The 19,612-nt window shown below is 33.3% G+C and overlaps 1 protein-coding gene across 4 annotated transcripts in view; it reads left to right on the top strand.

Annotated features, from left to right (window-relative positions):
• Window positions 1-19,612, top strand: part of ADGRL3 (adhesion G protein-coupled receptor L3) — an 885,081-nt gene that overhangs the window by 498,756 nt on the left and 366,713 nt on the right. For all 4 annotated transcript variants that reach the window (XM_081506859.1, XM_081506741.1, XM_081506647.1 and 1 more), the window contains one exon: window positions 12,735-12,844. In XM_081506859.1, coding sequence (XP_081362985.1) covers window positions 12,735-12,844 — 110 coding nt within the window. The remainder of the gene's footprint in view (window positions 1-12,734; window positions 12,845-19,612) is intronic.

Here is a 19,612-nt window from a genome sequence, read left to right as displayed (position 1 = left end):
TTTCAGTCTTACTTTCTCCAACTTCATCTACATGTATTAGTTCCCTTAGCAACTAATAATCAACAACTGTTTCTTAATCATTTTCTATCTTCATAGATTATTCTATAATTGTTGAAAATATTGTGTGCTTTTGGACATGGGTAGGGTCTTCAAATGCAGCAGAATTCTCCAAATCCAGACTAAATAGCTTCCTAATTTTGTCCCCATTAATCAAGAGTATTTTAATTAAACTGTTCATGAAGAAGATCTAATAGCACAGTGATGTAAAGATCGCTATATATTAATAACTTTTATTGACAGAAGAGCAGTGAAGTGCACAGTGCTTAGTGTCTTCTTTCTTCTGAGTAACTTTCTACACTGAGCCAGCTGTTCAAAAATGAAATCGTGAGGTTTGGACATACGGTGCTTTGCTTAGTTGTCTGTGAATTTGTTTCATTTTACTTGGAATTCCAAAGTGAAGCCTTTGTAGAATTCATTTATTTTGTTTTTATATTTTTAATAATTTCTTACATTTTAAATATTAATTATCATATAACTTTGATTCAGGAATCCAGCATGTATGAGTACCTACACCATCCTGTGTTATATATTGCATTATCCTATGTAGTATTGCTTTTGAGTCTTTAAATAATCACAGATTATAATTACAAATATGTAGAAAGTGAGACCCTGAGAGATTACATATTTTGTCTTGTTTTTCACCATAGTATAGGTTCAAAGATAGGCTTCTGAGCTTACTTCTAGGATACTTTCTATATTGCTAATGGTATCTAAACACTTGGCTGTGGACTTTTTAAGTACCTTAAAATTATCCCACATTCCAAGCATTCTCCATAACCTGAAATCTTCCTTTGTGCATTTTGCATATTTTCAAGTGTGTATAAGATTATTTGGCTAATGTAATATAAATACATTTAAAAATAGCAAGAATAAAATGATCACTTCCCATGGTAGATTTTTTAATCAAAAAACAATGAAACCGCAGCTACTATTCTATAGTAGAACAGAATTTTTCTTAAAAAGGAAGTCTATATCCTTGAAAAAAATTGGAAACCATTGACTTACACCAGAACATTCTCTTAGTTAAGTGCTGTATTTGAATAATAAAAAGTCTAGTACATGGTAGGCACAAAGTAGGTATCCATAAAGAACTGTTTTGATTGTGTGTTTATTAGTTATAAATATTTATAAATATCTTTCTCTAAAAGGAAGTAATTATTAAAGAGCAGTGTAACAAGTGTTTAATTATATTTATATTTACTAATTTTTTATCTCTCAAGTTTAAGACATAAAGTAATAATCGTATATTTCATTACAAATATTTTAGAATTGTGCCTTATGCATTATATTACATATTTTATTTCTATTTCATATATGTGATTTCATATTAATAAAGGATGTTAATAAAATATGTATTTAATCTTTTTTGGTTCAGTGGTACCAAGTCCTTTCACTTAAACTTCAAAATGTGTAGCTTATTTGTTATATATCTATCGTATCTATCTATCTATGATCCTAAATGCAAAAAGAAACACCAAGTGCCAGTCATTGGAAATGTCAACCTGGAAACCAAGAAAATAAATAAATTGTATTTACTTTTTGCTTACTATTTTTAAAGGAAAGCTATGATACCAGATTCTTTTCTTCCCTTTTGCTTTTACTGCAAACCTTAAATTATTGGTGGCTTTCCCAACCATGCATAAATTATGAATCATATATCTCAGATAATCACTTTGTTGGATTGAGTAGTATAGACCTCTTGAATATATTTCTCTCATATATGGAACAAACACCACAACTTTCAGAGGACACATGTGAAAAGTCCCTGAACACAATGAATGCCTTTAAAGTTGTCAAAAATGTTGTCATAGTCATTCTAAGATGAATCAACCAACATTGTTATCATCTTAAGTTCCTTAGGAACTGTTGCAGAGATTATCCAGTTGTGAACGATATGTATAAGCTTTCTAGACATGTGGCAAGGTAGGTTTTCATTATGCCAGAGTTCCTAGGTGACCTACACCTGTACATTATCTCTAGAAAGGCTATTTCTCCCCTCAATACTAAAAATAAATCTAATGTTTTAGAGGGAGAGAGATGTGCAATAAATATAGGAGAAACTTTGTTTTATAGAAATATAACTTAAGAAAAAAAAAAAGACACTTGCTCCTTGGAAGAAAAGCTATGACCAACCTAAACAGCATATTAAAAAGCAGAGACATTACTTTGCCAACAAAGGTCTGTCTAGTCAAAGCTATGGTTTTTCCAGTAATCATGTATGAATGTGAGAGTTGGACTATAAAGAAAGCTGAGCACCAAAGAATTGATGCTTTTGAACTGTGGTGTTGGAGAAGACTCTTGAGAGTCCTTTGGACTACAAGGAGATCCAACCAGTCCATCCTAAAGGAAATCAGTCCTGAATATTCACTAGAAGGACTGATGCTGAAGCTGAAGCTCCAATACTTTGGCTACCTGATGCAAAGTACTGACTCATTTGAAAAGAGCCTGATGCTGGGAAAGATTGAAGGCAGGAGGAGAAGGGGACAATGGAGGATGAGATGGTTGGATGGCATCTCCAACTCAATGGACATGAGTTTGAGTAAACTCTGGGAGTTGGTGATGGACAGGGAGGCCTGGTGTGCTGCAGTCCATGGGGTAGCAAAGAATTGGACATGACTGAGCGACTGAATTGCAACTGAACTTAAGAAAGCTGTACTGTATAGATGGCTGTACATAAAATTTTTGGAGTTAAAATTTATCAGAATATGAAGTAGTTAGTATGGATAGTCCTAAAAAATTGTCATTTTATATGAATTTTATGTATACTTTGAAGCATAAATATTCACTTTGAAATATTCACATGAAACAGTAAATATTCACTTTGTTTTAAAAAGCATAATATCTATTAATTGAGAATTCACATTTATTCCATATTTCATTGTTAACCACTGTTGCTGCAGATCCTTTCTAGATATTCCCTAAATTTATGCGTATATTCAACTATACACATGTTTAATGTTTTTATTTAAAATGTAAATCTGGAGGGTTTTTTTTTTTTTTTTTTCAGATTAGTAAAGAAGAGTTGCTTCACCATTAAATGCTGTCTAGCGTCTCATAATTGGAGAAGGCAATGGCAACCCACTCCAGTACTCTTGCCTGGAAAATCCCATGGACGGAGGAGCCTGGTAGGCTGCAGTCCATGGGTCGCTAAGAGTCAGACACGATTGAGCGACTTCACTTTCACTTTTCACTTTCATGCACTGGAGAAGGAACTGGCAACACACTCCAGTGTTCTTGCCTGGAGGGTCACAGGAATGGGGGAGCCTGGTGGGCTGCCATCATCTATGGGGTCTCATAGAGTCGTACATGACTGAAGCAACTAAGCAGCAGCAGCACCCAATAGGCATGTATTTTAATATATTTAACCAGACTCTGTACCTTAGAATGCACATACTATATACATGCTTTCAAAATAAACTGTTGTGTTTTAAATTTGAAAAAAGACTAATTTTTATGTCCCAATGTTTTTGATAGCTGTGCTGAAGACTTCATAATATTTTAAATATGAGATGCTTTTCACTAAAGAAGGAATCTTGAGAGAATGGTATATTTATATGTTTGCTTGTGACAAACCCATCCTCACTAGCAACCATGATTTATTCCCTCTTCTCTAAGTGGCTAGTGTATCAAAGGAGGCTGCTTGTCTCTCTAGCCCTCTGATGATGAACCCTCACTGGGTAAAACCAGTCATGTGGATTCCCTTTGTGTGATTGTTTTAGGCATAGGCAATTTTTTCATTTGGGTCATTGTTCTTTAAGGGCTGCCTATGGAGTGGCTTTTGGTGTAGAACATCCTTACTCTTAAAATGAGACACAAGGTAGGAAATTTACTTTTTTGCATTTAACTTATTCATGTAAGAACTACAAATGCAGTGGCCATTTTAAGACCATAGGACAAAAATCCAATAAAATTTCACAGAATCCAAGTCAGAGCCCTGATATTAAATGTTCAGTGTTAAATCTCTGAATTAATGAACTTGAATCAATTCATCTTCCAAACTTAATATGTGAGATGATACAACCCTTATTCTTAAGCTACTTTAATTTATATTTGCTTTTTTTTTTTTTTTTACAGCCTAAAGTATTCTGATAAAAATAGAAATGTCCTTGCATTTATCTTGTATTTAGTGCTTTCTGGAAATACCTTAATTCAAAGCGGGTAGGATGTACACTATAGAAGAGTCTCTGTCTGAGGTCATGACTGGACCTAATTCAAAAGAGCCAGCCCAGCCAGGCCAGGTACCAGAAAGGAGAGATGAAGCATGTTAGAGAAGACGGACCTGTGAGAATTTGTGGTCTTCAGAAACTGGCATATGTGGGCTTTCTTTCACAGTTTATCATGCTGCACCATGTATATTATACTTACAAACCATAAAGATGGCTAAAATTATTTTTGTGTAATATAAATCTTACTCTTGCACTATTCAAAAATTCCATGTATGAGGACAGTTAGACATGATAGTTTATTTCTGCTGTATATTCTCCTTTGGAAGTCTTCTTATATGTATCCTAATGTAGGCATGTGCACACATATGTGCAAACATACACACAAAGTTATTCATTTGCTTTTATTTGGCACTTCATTGAAAGCAAATGTGAAGAAATCAAAAACATCTTTCTGAGCTCATGTCGTTCCTTTCACAGGCTTTCATGTTAAGTGATTTCAGGAGCCAACATTAGTAAAATACCATTTCTTTGCAATTTTCTTTCTCTGAATTTGATTTTTTTTTTAATAAATTTATTTATTTTAGTTGGGGGCTAATTACTTTACAATATTGTAGTAGTTTTTGCCATACATTGACATGAATCAGCCATGGGTTTACATGCGTTCCCCCTCTTGGACCCCCCTCCCACCTCCCTCCCCATCCCATCCCTCTGGGTCATCCCATCGCCCCAGCCCTGAGCATTTGTCTCATGCATCGAACATGGAATGGTGTTCTGTTTCACATATGATAATATACATGTTTCAGCGCTATTGTCCCAGAACGTCCCATCCTCACCTTCTCCCTCAGAGTCCATAAGACTGTTCTATGAATTTGATTTTATTCCTTTTTATTTTTATCACACATGAATAGTTTGATCTGAAAATATTACACATTGAAGAAGACAAAAGACTAAATTGAATTAGCATGAAGTCTCTAGTCTTAGTCCTGTCATGGCAGCTAGGACGTTCTTGTAGCTTGGGGAAGAGAAGAATTCTTTGCAGCACTCACAGGAAGTGTAATCGATTATGTCTGATTTTAACTTAAAAAAAAAGAAAGTCTGTCTGTGAAGTCAACATTGTCTTCAAAAAGAAAAATACATGCATGCAAATATTGTTCCTCTTTTAGAAGAAAACAAGTTATACCTCCATTTACTATACTTTAAGATAATGTATTCAGACACGCACTGATTTATTTGGTTAACGAAGCATGCAACTTCAAAAATGTTCAGTTCTGATATGCTGCTGCAAGTAGATCGTTAACAAACTAATACAGAGGCAATTCCAATTATTTTTAAATGAGGAGTTTGTCATAATTCTATATATCCATTGTTGTAGCATTTAGCTAGTACTAGAAGATTACAGCTTAGAAATCACTGGCACATAACTCAGAACTGAAATGCTTTTCCAAGCAATGCTTGTGAGCATGTTAATTTTAAATGTACATTTCCATTTATTGTGAATGCATGCTTCTATGAATTGTATTCATGTCTGACATAGCTAATAATTTTGTTTTTGGAATGGGTTCCATAAATATTCTGTGGATGCTGACTGATGATTATGATAATTTGTTCTATCAAATATTACCCAGAGATGTGTGGAATATTTGGCAATTGGACTCCCTTGCAAGATTACTGCATTTTCAAACATTTCTGTATTTTCAGAATATTAATATTACTAAGGCAATTTGAAAAAAATTCCCAGTAATAAACCCTTAAGGTTCATAAACTTGTTCATACTATAATAAGACAATCTGAAAAATTTTCTTTCTTTAAATTGCCACAGCAATAGTTTAGAGCACAGGCAAATAGTATATTTTTAGTGCAGTAGAAAATTAGTATTTTAAGTTGAATTTTGTCAAACTAAAACTGTTTACTTAAGTCTGTAAACATGAAATAGTCACTTTTTTATTTAATCATGTAAAGGTATAATAACATTGATACATGAATTAATATATCGGTTGGGTTTCATTAATAATTAATGTTTGATATTTCACATTTTATGAAGTTTTATTTGTGATATTTTATACTTTATGAAATAAAAACATTGAAACAATGACCTAGTTTCTGTAAAATGCTTTAATAACTCTCATTGTTGGTCGGGCAAACCTAGCCCAGTTTCTCACATCTATTGCAATAAGCTTTATCCACTGAAAATCCCATTGTGATCCAAAAATCAAGTATAACATGATGTCTTTTAGCCAAGCTATAATCAAAACGTTTGTTTGTACTGAAACATTATATATTTAAGTGTAGGCCTATGCTGCTGCTGCTGCTGCTGCTGCTAAGTCGCTTCAGTTGTGTCCGACTCTGTGCGACCCCATAGACGGCAGCCCACCAGGCTCCACCGTCCCTGGGATTCTCCAGGCAAGAAAACTGGAGTGAGTTGCCATTTCCTTCTCCAATGCAGGAAAGTGAAAAGTGAAAGTGAAGTCACTCAGTCGTCTCTGACTCCTAGCGACCCCATGGACTGCAGCCCACCAGGCTCCTCCATCCATGGGATTCTCCAGGCAAGAGTACTGGAGTGGGATGCCGTTGCCTTCTCCGTCCTTTTAATTAATAAAACTGTATATTATGGAAACATTAAACATCTTAGCTCTACTAAACATGCCCAACTATAATAACATGCATCTTCCTGTGTAAGACTTCTATAAAGTGACTGCCACAGGAAACAATTTCAGTGAGTCTTTTTGCTTAAGTGCTTAGGTAGGCTGAATAATACCTCTACAATGGTCTTGACGTCTTTATTCCCATAACCTGTGAAGTTTACTTTATATGGATAAAAGATTTTTATGTGTGCAAAAATATTAAGACTTTTGAGGTGGAGGCATCATCCAGGATTATGGAGGTGGGCCTTAAATATGATCACAGTGTCCTTATAGAGGGAAGCAAGAAGGTCAAAGAAGGAAGGTAGTGCTGTGTCAGAATCAGGGTGAAAAAGGTGATGTGATGTGGGGCTACAAGCCAAGGAATGAGAGCAAGCATCTAGAAACTGGGGGAAAAAAAAAGGCAAGAAAACAGATTCTTCTCAGAGCCTCTATGGAACCAACTCTGCCAACACCTTTGTGTTAGTTGTAGAAGACTCGTTTTGGACTTCTACCACCAGACCTATTTTGTGGTAATTTGTTCCAGAAGCAACAAGAAAACTAACACAGTATCCTAGTTTCTGTGGTCCTCCTCACTCCTCATTTTGATCACATTTTTACTTGCTTGTGTCATATCACATTTCTAATATAAAGAATGTGAAATACAATATAAAAATACAAAATATGAATGACTTGTGGTTAAAGAATTACCTTGTGAATCATAGAACTTGATTTAAACTCATCGTCACAGTGTCTTCTGTAAGACATTACAATACTTTTAGTTTATGATTTAAAATCAGTGTTCTCAAAAATATAAACAGCAAATATGGACCTTATCACTTTTGTTGCTCTTTTTAAATTGTCACTTAAAGTGTATGTGGACAAGGTTGGCAGATTCCTTTGTTAATATAGATGGCAACTGTGTTTTAGTTGAAGCTTTGTATATGGATTGAATTAAAATGGCCTGGTTTTGTCTTTTTTTTCTTTTATTATGTCTTATATATAAGTGAATATTAGTCTTATCACTCCTTCTAACTTATGTTCAGAGATTCATCTTTCTGATTGCTTCATTACAACTTGATTTGAGAGGGCCTTGTTATGTCATGTTAATTTAAATTCATAGCATCCTTGGAATGCCTGATTCACACCACATCTGAATGAATCTTGGGCCAGTTAGATATTTCACAGCAAGTCTTTACCTCATCAGATCATCATAGTACTCCCAAAAACCTATAGGAGTGAATTACATTAGGTTCCCAGAGTGCCATTAAATATATGACACACTCGCACCAAAGAGATCATGGTTTTCAGGTCACCGTTCTGGAGTCCAGTGCCTCTTGTTTAATTAAGAGAGTCTGAAAAGTTATTTCACATCACCACACCTATTCCCTCCGCTGTGAAATTAGGACTAGTAATATTCATCTCAAAAAGAAGTGGTAAGTAGGAAATGCTTGAATGTGTTTGATTAAAGAGTTACTGTAAATCTCAAACTTTTTGTATCCTGGCAAATGTAATTTGCACACAAATAATTTATTTGGTTTTATATCCTGGCAAATGTAATTTTCACACAAATAATTTATTTGGCTCAGCTGTAAAGAATCCACCTGCCAATGAAAGAGACATGGGTTCAATCCCAGGGTCAAGAAGACCCCTTGGAGAAGAAAATGGCAACCTACTCCAGTATTCTTGCCTGGGAAATCCCATGAACAGAGGAGGCTGGCAGGCTGCAATCCATGGGGTTGCAAAATAATCAGAAATGACTTAGCAACTAAACAACAACGGCTATTTATTTGGCCTGGTGTAAAAAGAAATGTAAATCTGCTTTTTTTCCTATTTCTACTCTCAATCCAAAGGATTTATGTGCTTTTCTGTGTGTCACTTTTTCTGTGTTGTAGATTTCTCTCAAAAGACTCAGTCTATCTAGAATAAAGTGTGACCAACGCATGCCAAAACAAATGACTAATGATAATAACGAGGATAGCAACAGCAATTAATAGTATATCTTGTGCATTTGTATGATACTTTACAGAGTTTTAATACAGTTTTATAAATACATTGACTTTATGAGGTAGTAAAATAATTTGGAACTGTGGTGTTGGAGAAGACTCTTGAGAGTCCCTTGAACTGCAAGGAGATCCAACAAGTCCATCCTAAAGGAGATCAGTCCTGGGTGTTCATTGGAAGGACTGATGTTGGGGCTGAAACTCCAATACTCTGGAAACCTCATATGAAGAGTTGACTCATTGGAAAAGATCCGGATGCTGGGAAGGATTGGGGACAGAAGGACAAGGGGACGACAGAGGATGAGATGGCTAGATGGCATCACCGACTCGATGGACATGAATTTGGGTAGACTCCGGGAGCTGGTGATGGACAGGGAGGCCTGGTGTGCTGCGATTCATGGGGTCGCAAAGAGTCGGACACGACTGAGTGACTGAACTGAACTGAACTGACTGAAAATAATTTGGCCTCCATGTTATATATGTAAAAATTGAAACTACACGATATTTCTTTGAGAGTTCTACCTGGTATTTGTTATTGTCACCTGCTTTTTAATTTAAATGCTTAGATGGCATTTGACTATATTATTGTAGTCTTTTTTCATCCTTTATTGTGAGTTTTAAGAATACCTTTGATATCAGAGATACTGAAAATCATTTTTTAATGTATACTTGAATTAAAATGAAGTTAAAGTAAAAAATGAATGTAAAACACATTAGAACATTCAATTTTATTTTGCTTTTATCATCAAAAAATTTTAGAATAAATTTAGTTTTGACAACTTTGGTATAATTGTAAATGTTCTCTTACTGGTTTATATTGATCAATAATCTTTAACATATTAAATTAATTTTAACTCACAGTGACTGAAATTGTAAAAGAAGTAAGAGTATAGACTTTTAAGCTGAAGCTTTTGAAATGTAGATAGTTTTTAAACAATCTGTAATATATCTAATACAGAAATAATATTTGAGAGGTTGTCTACCTTTTGATTTCTAAAGATCTTAATTTATGAAAAGCGTTTGGTACAGGAAGAATAATAGAATATAACCTACTTTGAAAATACTGTAAAGCATTATTTTCTATAGAACAATGTTGACAATAACTGCAATATATTAATTATGTAGCATATTTTGGTTTATATACCTCTTCAAACACATGTCTCATCATTTAGAAGGCTTTCTTGATTCTTCTTTGGTTAACATTAAATAAGATATTTGGGATTCATGACAGCATCTAATGTTTATAATAAATGTGGCTTGCTTCGGTTTTCCTACATATGCATTAATAATTAGTGTATTTGTAAATTAAATAGTATATGATATGCAGAATGGTTGGGTCACAGTTTAGATAGTAAGATGGGTGGATGTAAATAATATCTGTAATATATTTTAAAATCTGATCTATACAACTATAACCATGTGAAATTGTTTTTGATTCAAGACAGTTTTCTTAGAAACAAACACTGTCATAATTGCAAATTTTAACCTTTATGCTGTACTCATAAATAACTAGTAATTTGGTTTGCTGGTATCAAACATTGTTTAAACAATATAAATTTGAAATTGCCCACTTATGTCTGAAAATTGTAAGAATAGCACAGATTCTAAATTAATTTCATTGTTATAGAGCTATAGTAATTAGGAAACAGGTTAATAATATGAAGTAAAACAATAGGCCAAGAAACAAAACATTCTATTTATATATATTTAATATAATATATATATTTATTTCAATCTTATAATTTAATTACTAGAGATTAACAATAGTATTTTATTTACAGAATATTTAAATATAATCTTGTTTTTGTCATGTATATTTTCATTTTTCATTATTTCTACTTTGAATTCATTCCTGATAATAGCTGATTATTTCTGTAACCATTAGGATATAACTGATTTTATATAGCTGCTCATTGTATAAAATCCTGACATAGATTTAGGAGTTTATTTTTTCAAGGTGTGATGTTAAAATTGTACTTCTTAACTGAAAAAAAAAAGTCATGTCTTTTAACTTAAGACAGCTTTCTCAAAGGGTTTTCTATGTAATAGGAAAGTACTGCTGTTTTTTAAAAAAAAGTTAATATACGAAAATATTTGCACCGCCTATTTTCTGTGTATTTTGGGGACAGCCACATTTATGTTAATGTTATTATACAATTGTCTGATAGTCATTCTTAGACCTAAATCTATGCAAGAAAATTTTATAGTATGTTGGCCATCAGAATTAGCTGTTATTCTAAACTGCCTGATGACTATGGAATATTGGCCTTTATTACTCTTTCATTGACAATACAAAATATATTTTTAAGTTTAAGACATTCACTAATGAATCAGTTTTAATTTAGGTAATAAAATCCTCATTATGCCTGACAAATGGTAGCCTCAAGTAAACTCAAACCATTTTCACTCTAAATCAAAATGAGTTCTGCCCTAAATGCTCCTTATCCAGCTAGTATCTTAGCAAGAATTCAGAGGTATAGGTCATACCAGGAAATGAAACATAGCATTAAGAAAATAATAAAAAAAAAAAAGAAAGGAAGAAAGAATGAAACAGAGAAAAAATTTAGCTTGAGATATATTTCTGAGAAGAGGAAGATGAGAACATACAGCAAAGGACAGCGAGAATGTCTCATACTGTATACTTAGTGATACTCTTTTGGGTAGGAGAAACCATATTTTTTTTTAATAGATGTCTACTTATTGATAAATTATTGAGTCTAAAAAGTTTTTGAGTAAAATTTGCTATGACGAGGGCACTCTGAAATTGGGTGTCTTTTTCAGAGCAAAAATCATTTTCATTATATGTATATTTACCCATGAGTAAATCTAGGTAACACAGATCTCTTTAGCCCAAAGCCACAAATGATGCCTAATTTGTTTTTCTATTTCACTAGTAATGTCTAATCTTTCTCTTTGGTGATTTTAAGTTATTTTAAATTATAAGATGCTGACATTTGTGAATAGCAATATGCAACATTGATGTCATTATTTGGCTGATCATGAGGAATATGAGAGTCCATTCTTAAAAAGAGTCTTATTTATGGGATTATGTATTATCACACTTATTTATATAAATTAAATTCTTAGATATATTTTGATATTTAAATATTAACTTTTTACAGATTTTTTTTAGGTTTAGCTAAAAGTGTTTCAAAAACATATGTTCACTGCCTATAAAAGTGATATGATAATCAGTGAATTTATTTTACTACTGTCTAATAAAGTTCTGTGGTTCTATTTTCATAATTATTATTATTTATTTATATAATGAGTGTGTTTTCCTACCAAATGGTCCTGTCTTCACATTGATAATATCCGAAGGCAATGGCACCCCACTCCAGTACTCTTGCCTGGAAAATCCCATGGACGGAGGAGCCTGGTAGGCTGCAGTCTATGGGGTCGCTAAGAGTCGGACTCGACTGAGCGACTTCACTTTCACTTTTCCCTTTCATGCACTGGAGAAGGAAATGGCAACCCACTCCAGTATTCTTGCCTGGAGAATCCTAGGGACGGCGGAGCCTGGTGGGCTGCCGTCTATGGGATCGCACCGAGTCGGACACGACTGAAGCGACTTAGCAGCAGCAGCAGCAGCATGGGCCAGTTAATGTTGGTTGCTTAAGCTGCATTTTAACTTATAACTCAATATCATGCTGTGCTCAATCTAATATTCAATTAGTTTCTGTGAATAAACTGAATGAATTTTTAAATGTCTAGCTTTTTAAAGTATACTATAGACATTTCCTTAGTAAGCCTAAAACCCTAAATTACCCAAAACCTTGCTTAAATCTGTGTAATTAGAAAGTATTTATAAGATAAAATTTGTATTTATGTTAATAATTACTTAACTGTATAGAAACTTATTATTTTCTCTTCTCTTTTGACTTTAGGTGCAATAACAGAACCCAATGTGCAGTGGTGGCAGGTCCTGATGTTTTTCCAGACCCCTGTCCGGGAACCTATAAATACCTTGAAGTGCAGTATGAATGTGTTCCTTACAGTATGTATATTCTTGTACTTCTTTTAAAAAAGAAAAGATATTAAGCATTGTTTTGCATGCATTGATAATATATTCTCTATAAAACATAATAATAATCACATAAATTATATTAAAAACTGGATAATTTTAATTTTTCAAGGTCATACATTATTCTCACACTTGGACTAATTCTATGTTGCCTACATGATCTTGCAGCATTTATTTTTGACTATATTTTTCTATATATCAATCAGTACTTATTCTAAAACTCTTTTCTTAATGCAAGAATATAAAATATTTAGGAAAAAGGATGAAAGAATGATATGTCAGTACTATATCCCTCTGGTGCCAACAAACAGAAGTAAAAGTGAATAATATGCTTGTATATATAGTAGCATAGAAATTGATACATTTTCAATTTGATAGAAGCGATTAAATCTAAGCTTCCTGTGCTGCCAACATATTGAGAATTAAAAATATTCATCCAGAGGGAACAGACTGGATAGAAAATGCAGGAATTACATGAACTAAAGCACTCTTTAGAATGTATCTTTTATACTCCCAAGAAGTGAGTCTTTGCAACCTTTATGTCAGAAAAAATATATACCAAAAACTTATTTTTTTTTCTTCAGGAATAATGAAAAATCAAACATTCAAAAATGAAACATTTTTGTTCCTTTTTTTTAAATTCAAAGGTAGAATCACCATCTCAAAAGAAAAATTTTGGATCTAACTAGTTAATTATTCATAGAATAACTTAGTGAAGATCACTTAGGAAATCCTGCATTCTCATACTAAATATGCAGCTCATCCTAGAGGTAGAAAACTCCTGGGATCAAAAACAAATCTCAGGTTCCGATATCCTTTGACATCTCAGAAGAAACAAACTGTCTGGGGATCAGCAAGTTTACCGTGCCAAGAGATATTTCTAGGCTTCCCTCATTTCTGTTTGTTTAAAAAGCAGTGCATTGCTCATGAGCTGTAAGTGTGCATACTCTGATAATAGAAATTTGGCCAGCAAGAAATGAATTTAAATGTAAAAGTAATAGTGAAAGCAATCAGGAGAAAATTCCATTGTTTGTTTATTTAAGATGTGATTGATTAGAATTATATCTAGTGACGTTTTATAGGCTAACTTTGTTATAAAGAAGCATAAGTGTATAGGTTTTATTGAAATCCCAGTTCAGGTTCCCCTTCTTATATTGTTATCTCCAAGGACTAAGCCTTCTCTAAAAATGTAAAGCTAAATGACCATTTATTGTTCATCAGTGATATTTTAAAGAAATAAATTTTGTAGTCTGTTTTAGAACTGTGATGATTATACTTGGATTGCATAATAATAATATCTTTGTGAAAAATGTAGACTAGCTAGTTCCAAAGGCACTTTTTAAAAAGTATGAATTAAGGTGTGCTTCAGTTTTAAAGACAGTTTCAAGAAACGTACATTCACATTTTTGAAACATGAAAGCTGAAGAAGTCTTGTTGGATATTGGTTTTTTACAAAATTTTAAAAATTAAAGAATTTCACAGCTGTTTCTTCAATTTTATGTGCTTTTTCCAAATTTCTTTGAGGATAGCTACTCCAAAATCCTGTGCCAAACTCATTCTGAAAAATCATTTTCTTAAATCATTTCAATATAAATGAGAACTTACTCCCACACATTTGTATAAAAGGATTGTGATTTACCACAGATTTCCTCTCTCTCTTATAAGTTTTTAGAGTTGGGCAATTTGATTCCTGAATATCCTGTATTTACAGGTTTCTGATAATCCTAAAAATGTACTGATTGCTTTAGAAGTATATTCATACTATATTAGAATATTTATCTGATTATTTCATTAAATAAGAATTATAAACACAGGTGCAACCACTTTCCAGGTTATAGATGGTTTAATTTATATGATATAGTATGATTATGTTTGTTTAAACTATCTTCAGCCTGTTTCAGTTAAAAGCATAATGAATAACTAGAAATTCATTTAGTAAATTTAACTTGAATTTAAAAGAAAAGAATCCAAAAGAAATTGAAAACCATAAAATAAAATAGATGACTCATTTGAAAGGTAGGATAGTTTAGTAGAAAAATGACCAGGTAGCAGGGTCCTGGTTACTTAACAAAAATCTGGATCCTTTAGCTTAGGTAAGCTATTAAAATTTTCTGAATCTCACCTTACCAACTTTCCCTCGTCTATAGTACAGTCATCTCATTTTATTTGTTGTTTCACTTTCCATGGTTTCAGTTACCCGTGGTCAACCTCAGTCTGAAATTACTAAATGGAAAATTCTAGAAATAAACAATTTGTAAGTGTTAAATAATATGCCATTCTAGGTAGCTGGATGAAATCTGCCGCCCTACCCTGGACATGAATCATCCTCTTGTCTATTATATTTACTGTATTCACTACCCACTTGTTAGTGTCTTAGTAGTCATCTGGGTCATCACTTCAGCTGTTTAGTGATGATAGCTATCATGCAGTCATAGTACTTGTGTTCAAGTAATTGATATTTTACTTAGTAAAGGGCTCCAAAGTGCATGAGGAGTGATGCTGTAAATATGGATTTTTTTTTTACAATGACTAATTTATAAATTAAATGTTATCATAGGTATGTATCGGAAGAAAAACAGTATATTTGGAGTTTGGTGCTATTTGCAGTTTTAGGGATCCACTGAGGGTCTTAGAATATATTCCCCTTAGAATGGTCTTAGAATGCGTAAGTCAGTGGGAGACTATTACAAGTCCTGATTTAGGTGATGATAAGCTCCTTTCGTGCACTGGAGAAGGAAATGGCAACCCACTCCAGTGTTCTTGCCTGGAGAATCCCAAGGGACGGCAGAGCCTGTTGGGCTACCATCTACGAGGTCGCACAGAGTTGCACACGACTGAAGCTACTTAGCAGCAGCAGCAGCAGCAAGCTCCTTTACTCTTCTCCAGCATAAAAAAGCATTGTTTGTTGTTGTTGTTGTTGTTGTTGTTTTTCCCAAAAGTGAAAATATCCACTTATTCTTTAATAAGCTGACATTTATTAACATTTACTACATGGGTTATAGGACTCGTTGCAGGTGACCCCATGGACTACACCTTCTATGGAATTCTCCAGGCCAGAATACTAGAATGGGTAGCCTTTTCCTTCTCCAGGTTATCTCCCCAACCCAGTGATCGAAGCCAGGTCTCCCACATTGCAGGCAGATTCTTCACCAGCTGAGCCACAAGAGAAGCCCAAGAATATTACCATGGGTAGCCTATCCCTTTTCCAGTGGATCTTCCTGATCCAGAAATCAAATTGGGATTTCATGCATTGCAGGTGGAATCCTTAACAACTGAGCTATCAGGGAAGCCCTTTATGTTTACATACCCTCTTTTATTTAATTCTCACAATCTCCTCCCTGTTAGATATGTGTGTCACAACTTTACTAAAGAAGAACCAAACTCAATAGGCTAAGTAGAATGTTTCTTATAAAATGTAGAATAGCTAGAAAATGGCAGAGCCAAGAGTTGAGTCTGTTTGTAATATTTGTTCTTAAGGACCCAACTCTACTTCCACACATAGATTTTCCCCTTTATATTTTCACAAGTTATTCAGTGGTGTTCAATATTCAACTTTCATCAGTACAGTAATGGCACGTAATGAAGAAAGAGCTTCAAGAACCCAGGCCCTTCTTCTCAATTCTTTTGCTACTTACCTTTAAGAGGTTTGTATTCTTCTTTTAAAGCAGCTGAATCACTGCAAATTTTATTTTCCCAAACACCTAGTGAAGCTTTATGGCAAAGACTAATTTGTGCTCTAAAAATACTACCCACAATTTAGAATGAGGCTCTTACCTACATAGTAACTTTAAAAGTTTTTTAAATTACCTGCCTTATAAGAAAAAAAAATCCTTGTACTTAATTAAAATGCTTGTTAAAAGACCTCATTGTATTAGTAGAAGATAGACTTCATATTTAGGATTCAATGTTAATATTTGAAACTTTCCTAACTGTACCACTGAATAAACAACCAAGCAAGAGATACTGTTAGGTTCTGTTTGTCATATAGTTTTATAATATCCATTTTAATTTTGAATTCAAGATGATAAATTAAAGTGTATGTGGTGATATATTTTGTATTTATGAATGCTTTGATCTTAATATTGATGTGTGGGAAAATATTGATTTTTCTTTTATACATATATATATATATATATATATACACACACTGTATTTTTCTATGGTAATATTGATTTTTAAGGTAATACTTTTTCTTGGTAAAATATAGAAAAGAGGAAATATAGAAATACAGGGAAAAACAAAATTATGTATAAAAACATATCAGTATTAATGATATAATATAGAAAAATTCAACAAAGTCTGTTGTATCACATAGGAGAAGGAAAGTTGAAAATATCTAAGATAAGCTTGCAATAATTTTTGCACAGAGGTTTAGGAGTCAGTAAATAGGTAGATAATTGAAAAATAAGTTTTAAAAGGGCCTTTATCTGAATCAATCGAATGTTATGACTTCTTTTGAAAAGATGACAGTAGGAAATAAAATAAGGAAAATGAGTAATTGTTAACAATGTAGTGAGGCTACTGAATTGTCTTACACTGAGTTTTTTGGATGTATTGTACTCAGTTTTTTATTCAAATTGTAAAAGTTGTATTTAATCTTTTCTTCCTACTATTTGTATTCTCTTGTTTGGGTTTACAGGTACCCTGTTTTGGGGTAAGGTGAATTAATATTTTTTCTGTTGCTGTCACACCTTAGTTCTACTGTGACTTTTATAGCTTTTGCCTTTCCTTCTGCGACTTGATTTTCCTTCTTTGTAATATTTTCTCTCCAAGAGATGACCCAAATATTCAAGAGGTTAAACCTCAGCCTTTACCAGTGCCACATATTTTCTCTCTATCTTCTTCTCACCCCACCCCATGACTTCTAGCCTGATCTGGGATAAAAATTGTAAGCATCTTTAAGTAGAGGTTCCTTCATTTAGCCAATTTACGGGGATTACTTGAGTTAGAAAGAAAACAATAAAACAACTAACCACCTACACAGAGTATTTCTGAGCAAAAAAATCTTTACTTTATATCCTGCTGACAATTTGTCTTTCTTCCAAGGCATATAATTTCACGCACATTACACTCAAAAAGTTCTTGTCTTCTCTCACAGTCCAGCTTTTCTATTCAGTTCTTTGTTTCTTCTTTTTAAAAATACAAAGCACATTTTACTTATTCTAGTAATCTTCTCCTCTGGTAGATTTTCTTAGGAGATAGATGTGGGAAGCGCACAATTGGAAAGGTACTAGAAACAAGTGTTTGGTTAAACCAGTCTTATTTTATAGCAGTTACAGACTTTTTCACCATTCACATTAGCCATCTGGAGTTATGTATAAGATTGTCTTTATAGAAAGACTTGCAAAAAGGGCATTATCAGAAATTAATATTTATAATTAATTATATAATTGACTTTTTTTTACTAAAAAAATGCCATACTTTTAATATTTAAAGTGAATAAAGGCTTTATATATTTAATTATAAATAACTCAATATATTTTAGGGCTTCCCTGGTAGCTCAGTTGGTAAAGAATATGCCTGAAGTGCAGGAGATCCAGGTTCAGTTCCTGGGTTGGGAAGATGCTCTGGAGAAGGAAATGGCAAACCACTCCAGTGTCCTTGCCTAGAAAATCCCATGGACAGAGGAGCCTGGTGGGCTGCTGTCCATGGGGTCACAAAGAGTCGGGCATGACTGAGTTACTAACACACACACAAATAAATTTTACAAGTAATGTTCAACTGAGTGTATATTTTAAAATGTGCACACATTGGTTTCCTACTGGTATTTATTATGTAAATAAATCATTATACATTTAAAAACTCATTGTACTGAAATTAACCCATAGGTTTAAGGTTTTAAATATCAAAAAATGCCAAGATATAATTTGATTTCCAATGCCTCAGTATATTTTCCAGTTTGATACATAGGAGATATTCAATACATATGTATTGAATGATTGAAAGAAGAAAGGAAGTGTGGTCAAAATTTTATACTCTAAAGTACTGTGTTCATCACTAGAATGATAAAGGAAATTCTTATCTATAATACAGACCTTATTAACTCAAAGGAAAGATCTATGGTAAAAAAAAAAACACCATAATATATGAATTTTAGTTTCTCCAAATTATTTGATGTTTGTTACTATACTCCTCAAGAATGCTATGTTGAGCTGTGCTAAGTCGCTTCTGTCATGTCTGACTCTTTGCAATCCTATGGACTATAGCCTGCCAGGCTACTCCGTCCATGGGATTCTCCAGGCAAGAATACTGGAGTGGGTTGTCATTTCCTTCTCCAGGGAATCTTCCCAACCCAGAAATCAAACTCTTGTCTCTTATGCCTCCGGTATTGGCAGGCATGTTCATTACCACTAATGCCACCTGGGAAGTGCCTCAAGAATGCTACTAGCAACCAATTTGTTTTCCATATTATTTTTTATACCTTCTTATAATATAGCAAATATTATCCTTCTAAAAGAGGAATGTTGGTTATCTAAATTCTCTGTTTTTAGAATGATACTTAAAAGAACATCAAAAAATTCTTCCTTTCCTTTCTCCTTTTTCTCCCCACCAGTTTCTTTCTTAAATATTTTCTCTATACTTGACAGTATCTTGCACCTAACATACAATTTATAAAGCTTTTGTAAGTCAGTCAGATTATTTAGCAGTTAATTAAAAATTTTATTGTATATAATAAATGTGAAATATTCATAAAAATTGCTATTATATGTCCGAAAAACAGGAAGGACAAGTGGACTATAT

This window comes from Giraffa tippelskirchi, chromosome 1, assembly GCF_054371585.1.
Source record: "Giraffa tippelskirchi isolate mGirTip1 chromosome 1, T2T-mGirTip1v1.2.pri, whole genome shotgun sequence".
Lineage (NCBI taxonomy): Eukaryota > Metazoa > Chordata > Mammalia > Artiodactyla > Giraffidae > Giraffa > Giraffa tippelskirchi.
This window is presented reverse-complemented; position numbering and strand designations above follow the sequence as displayed.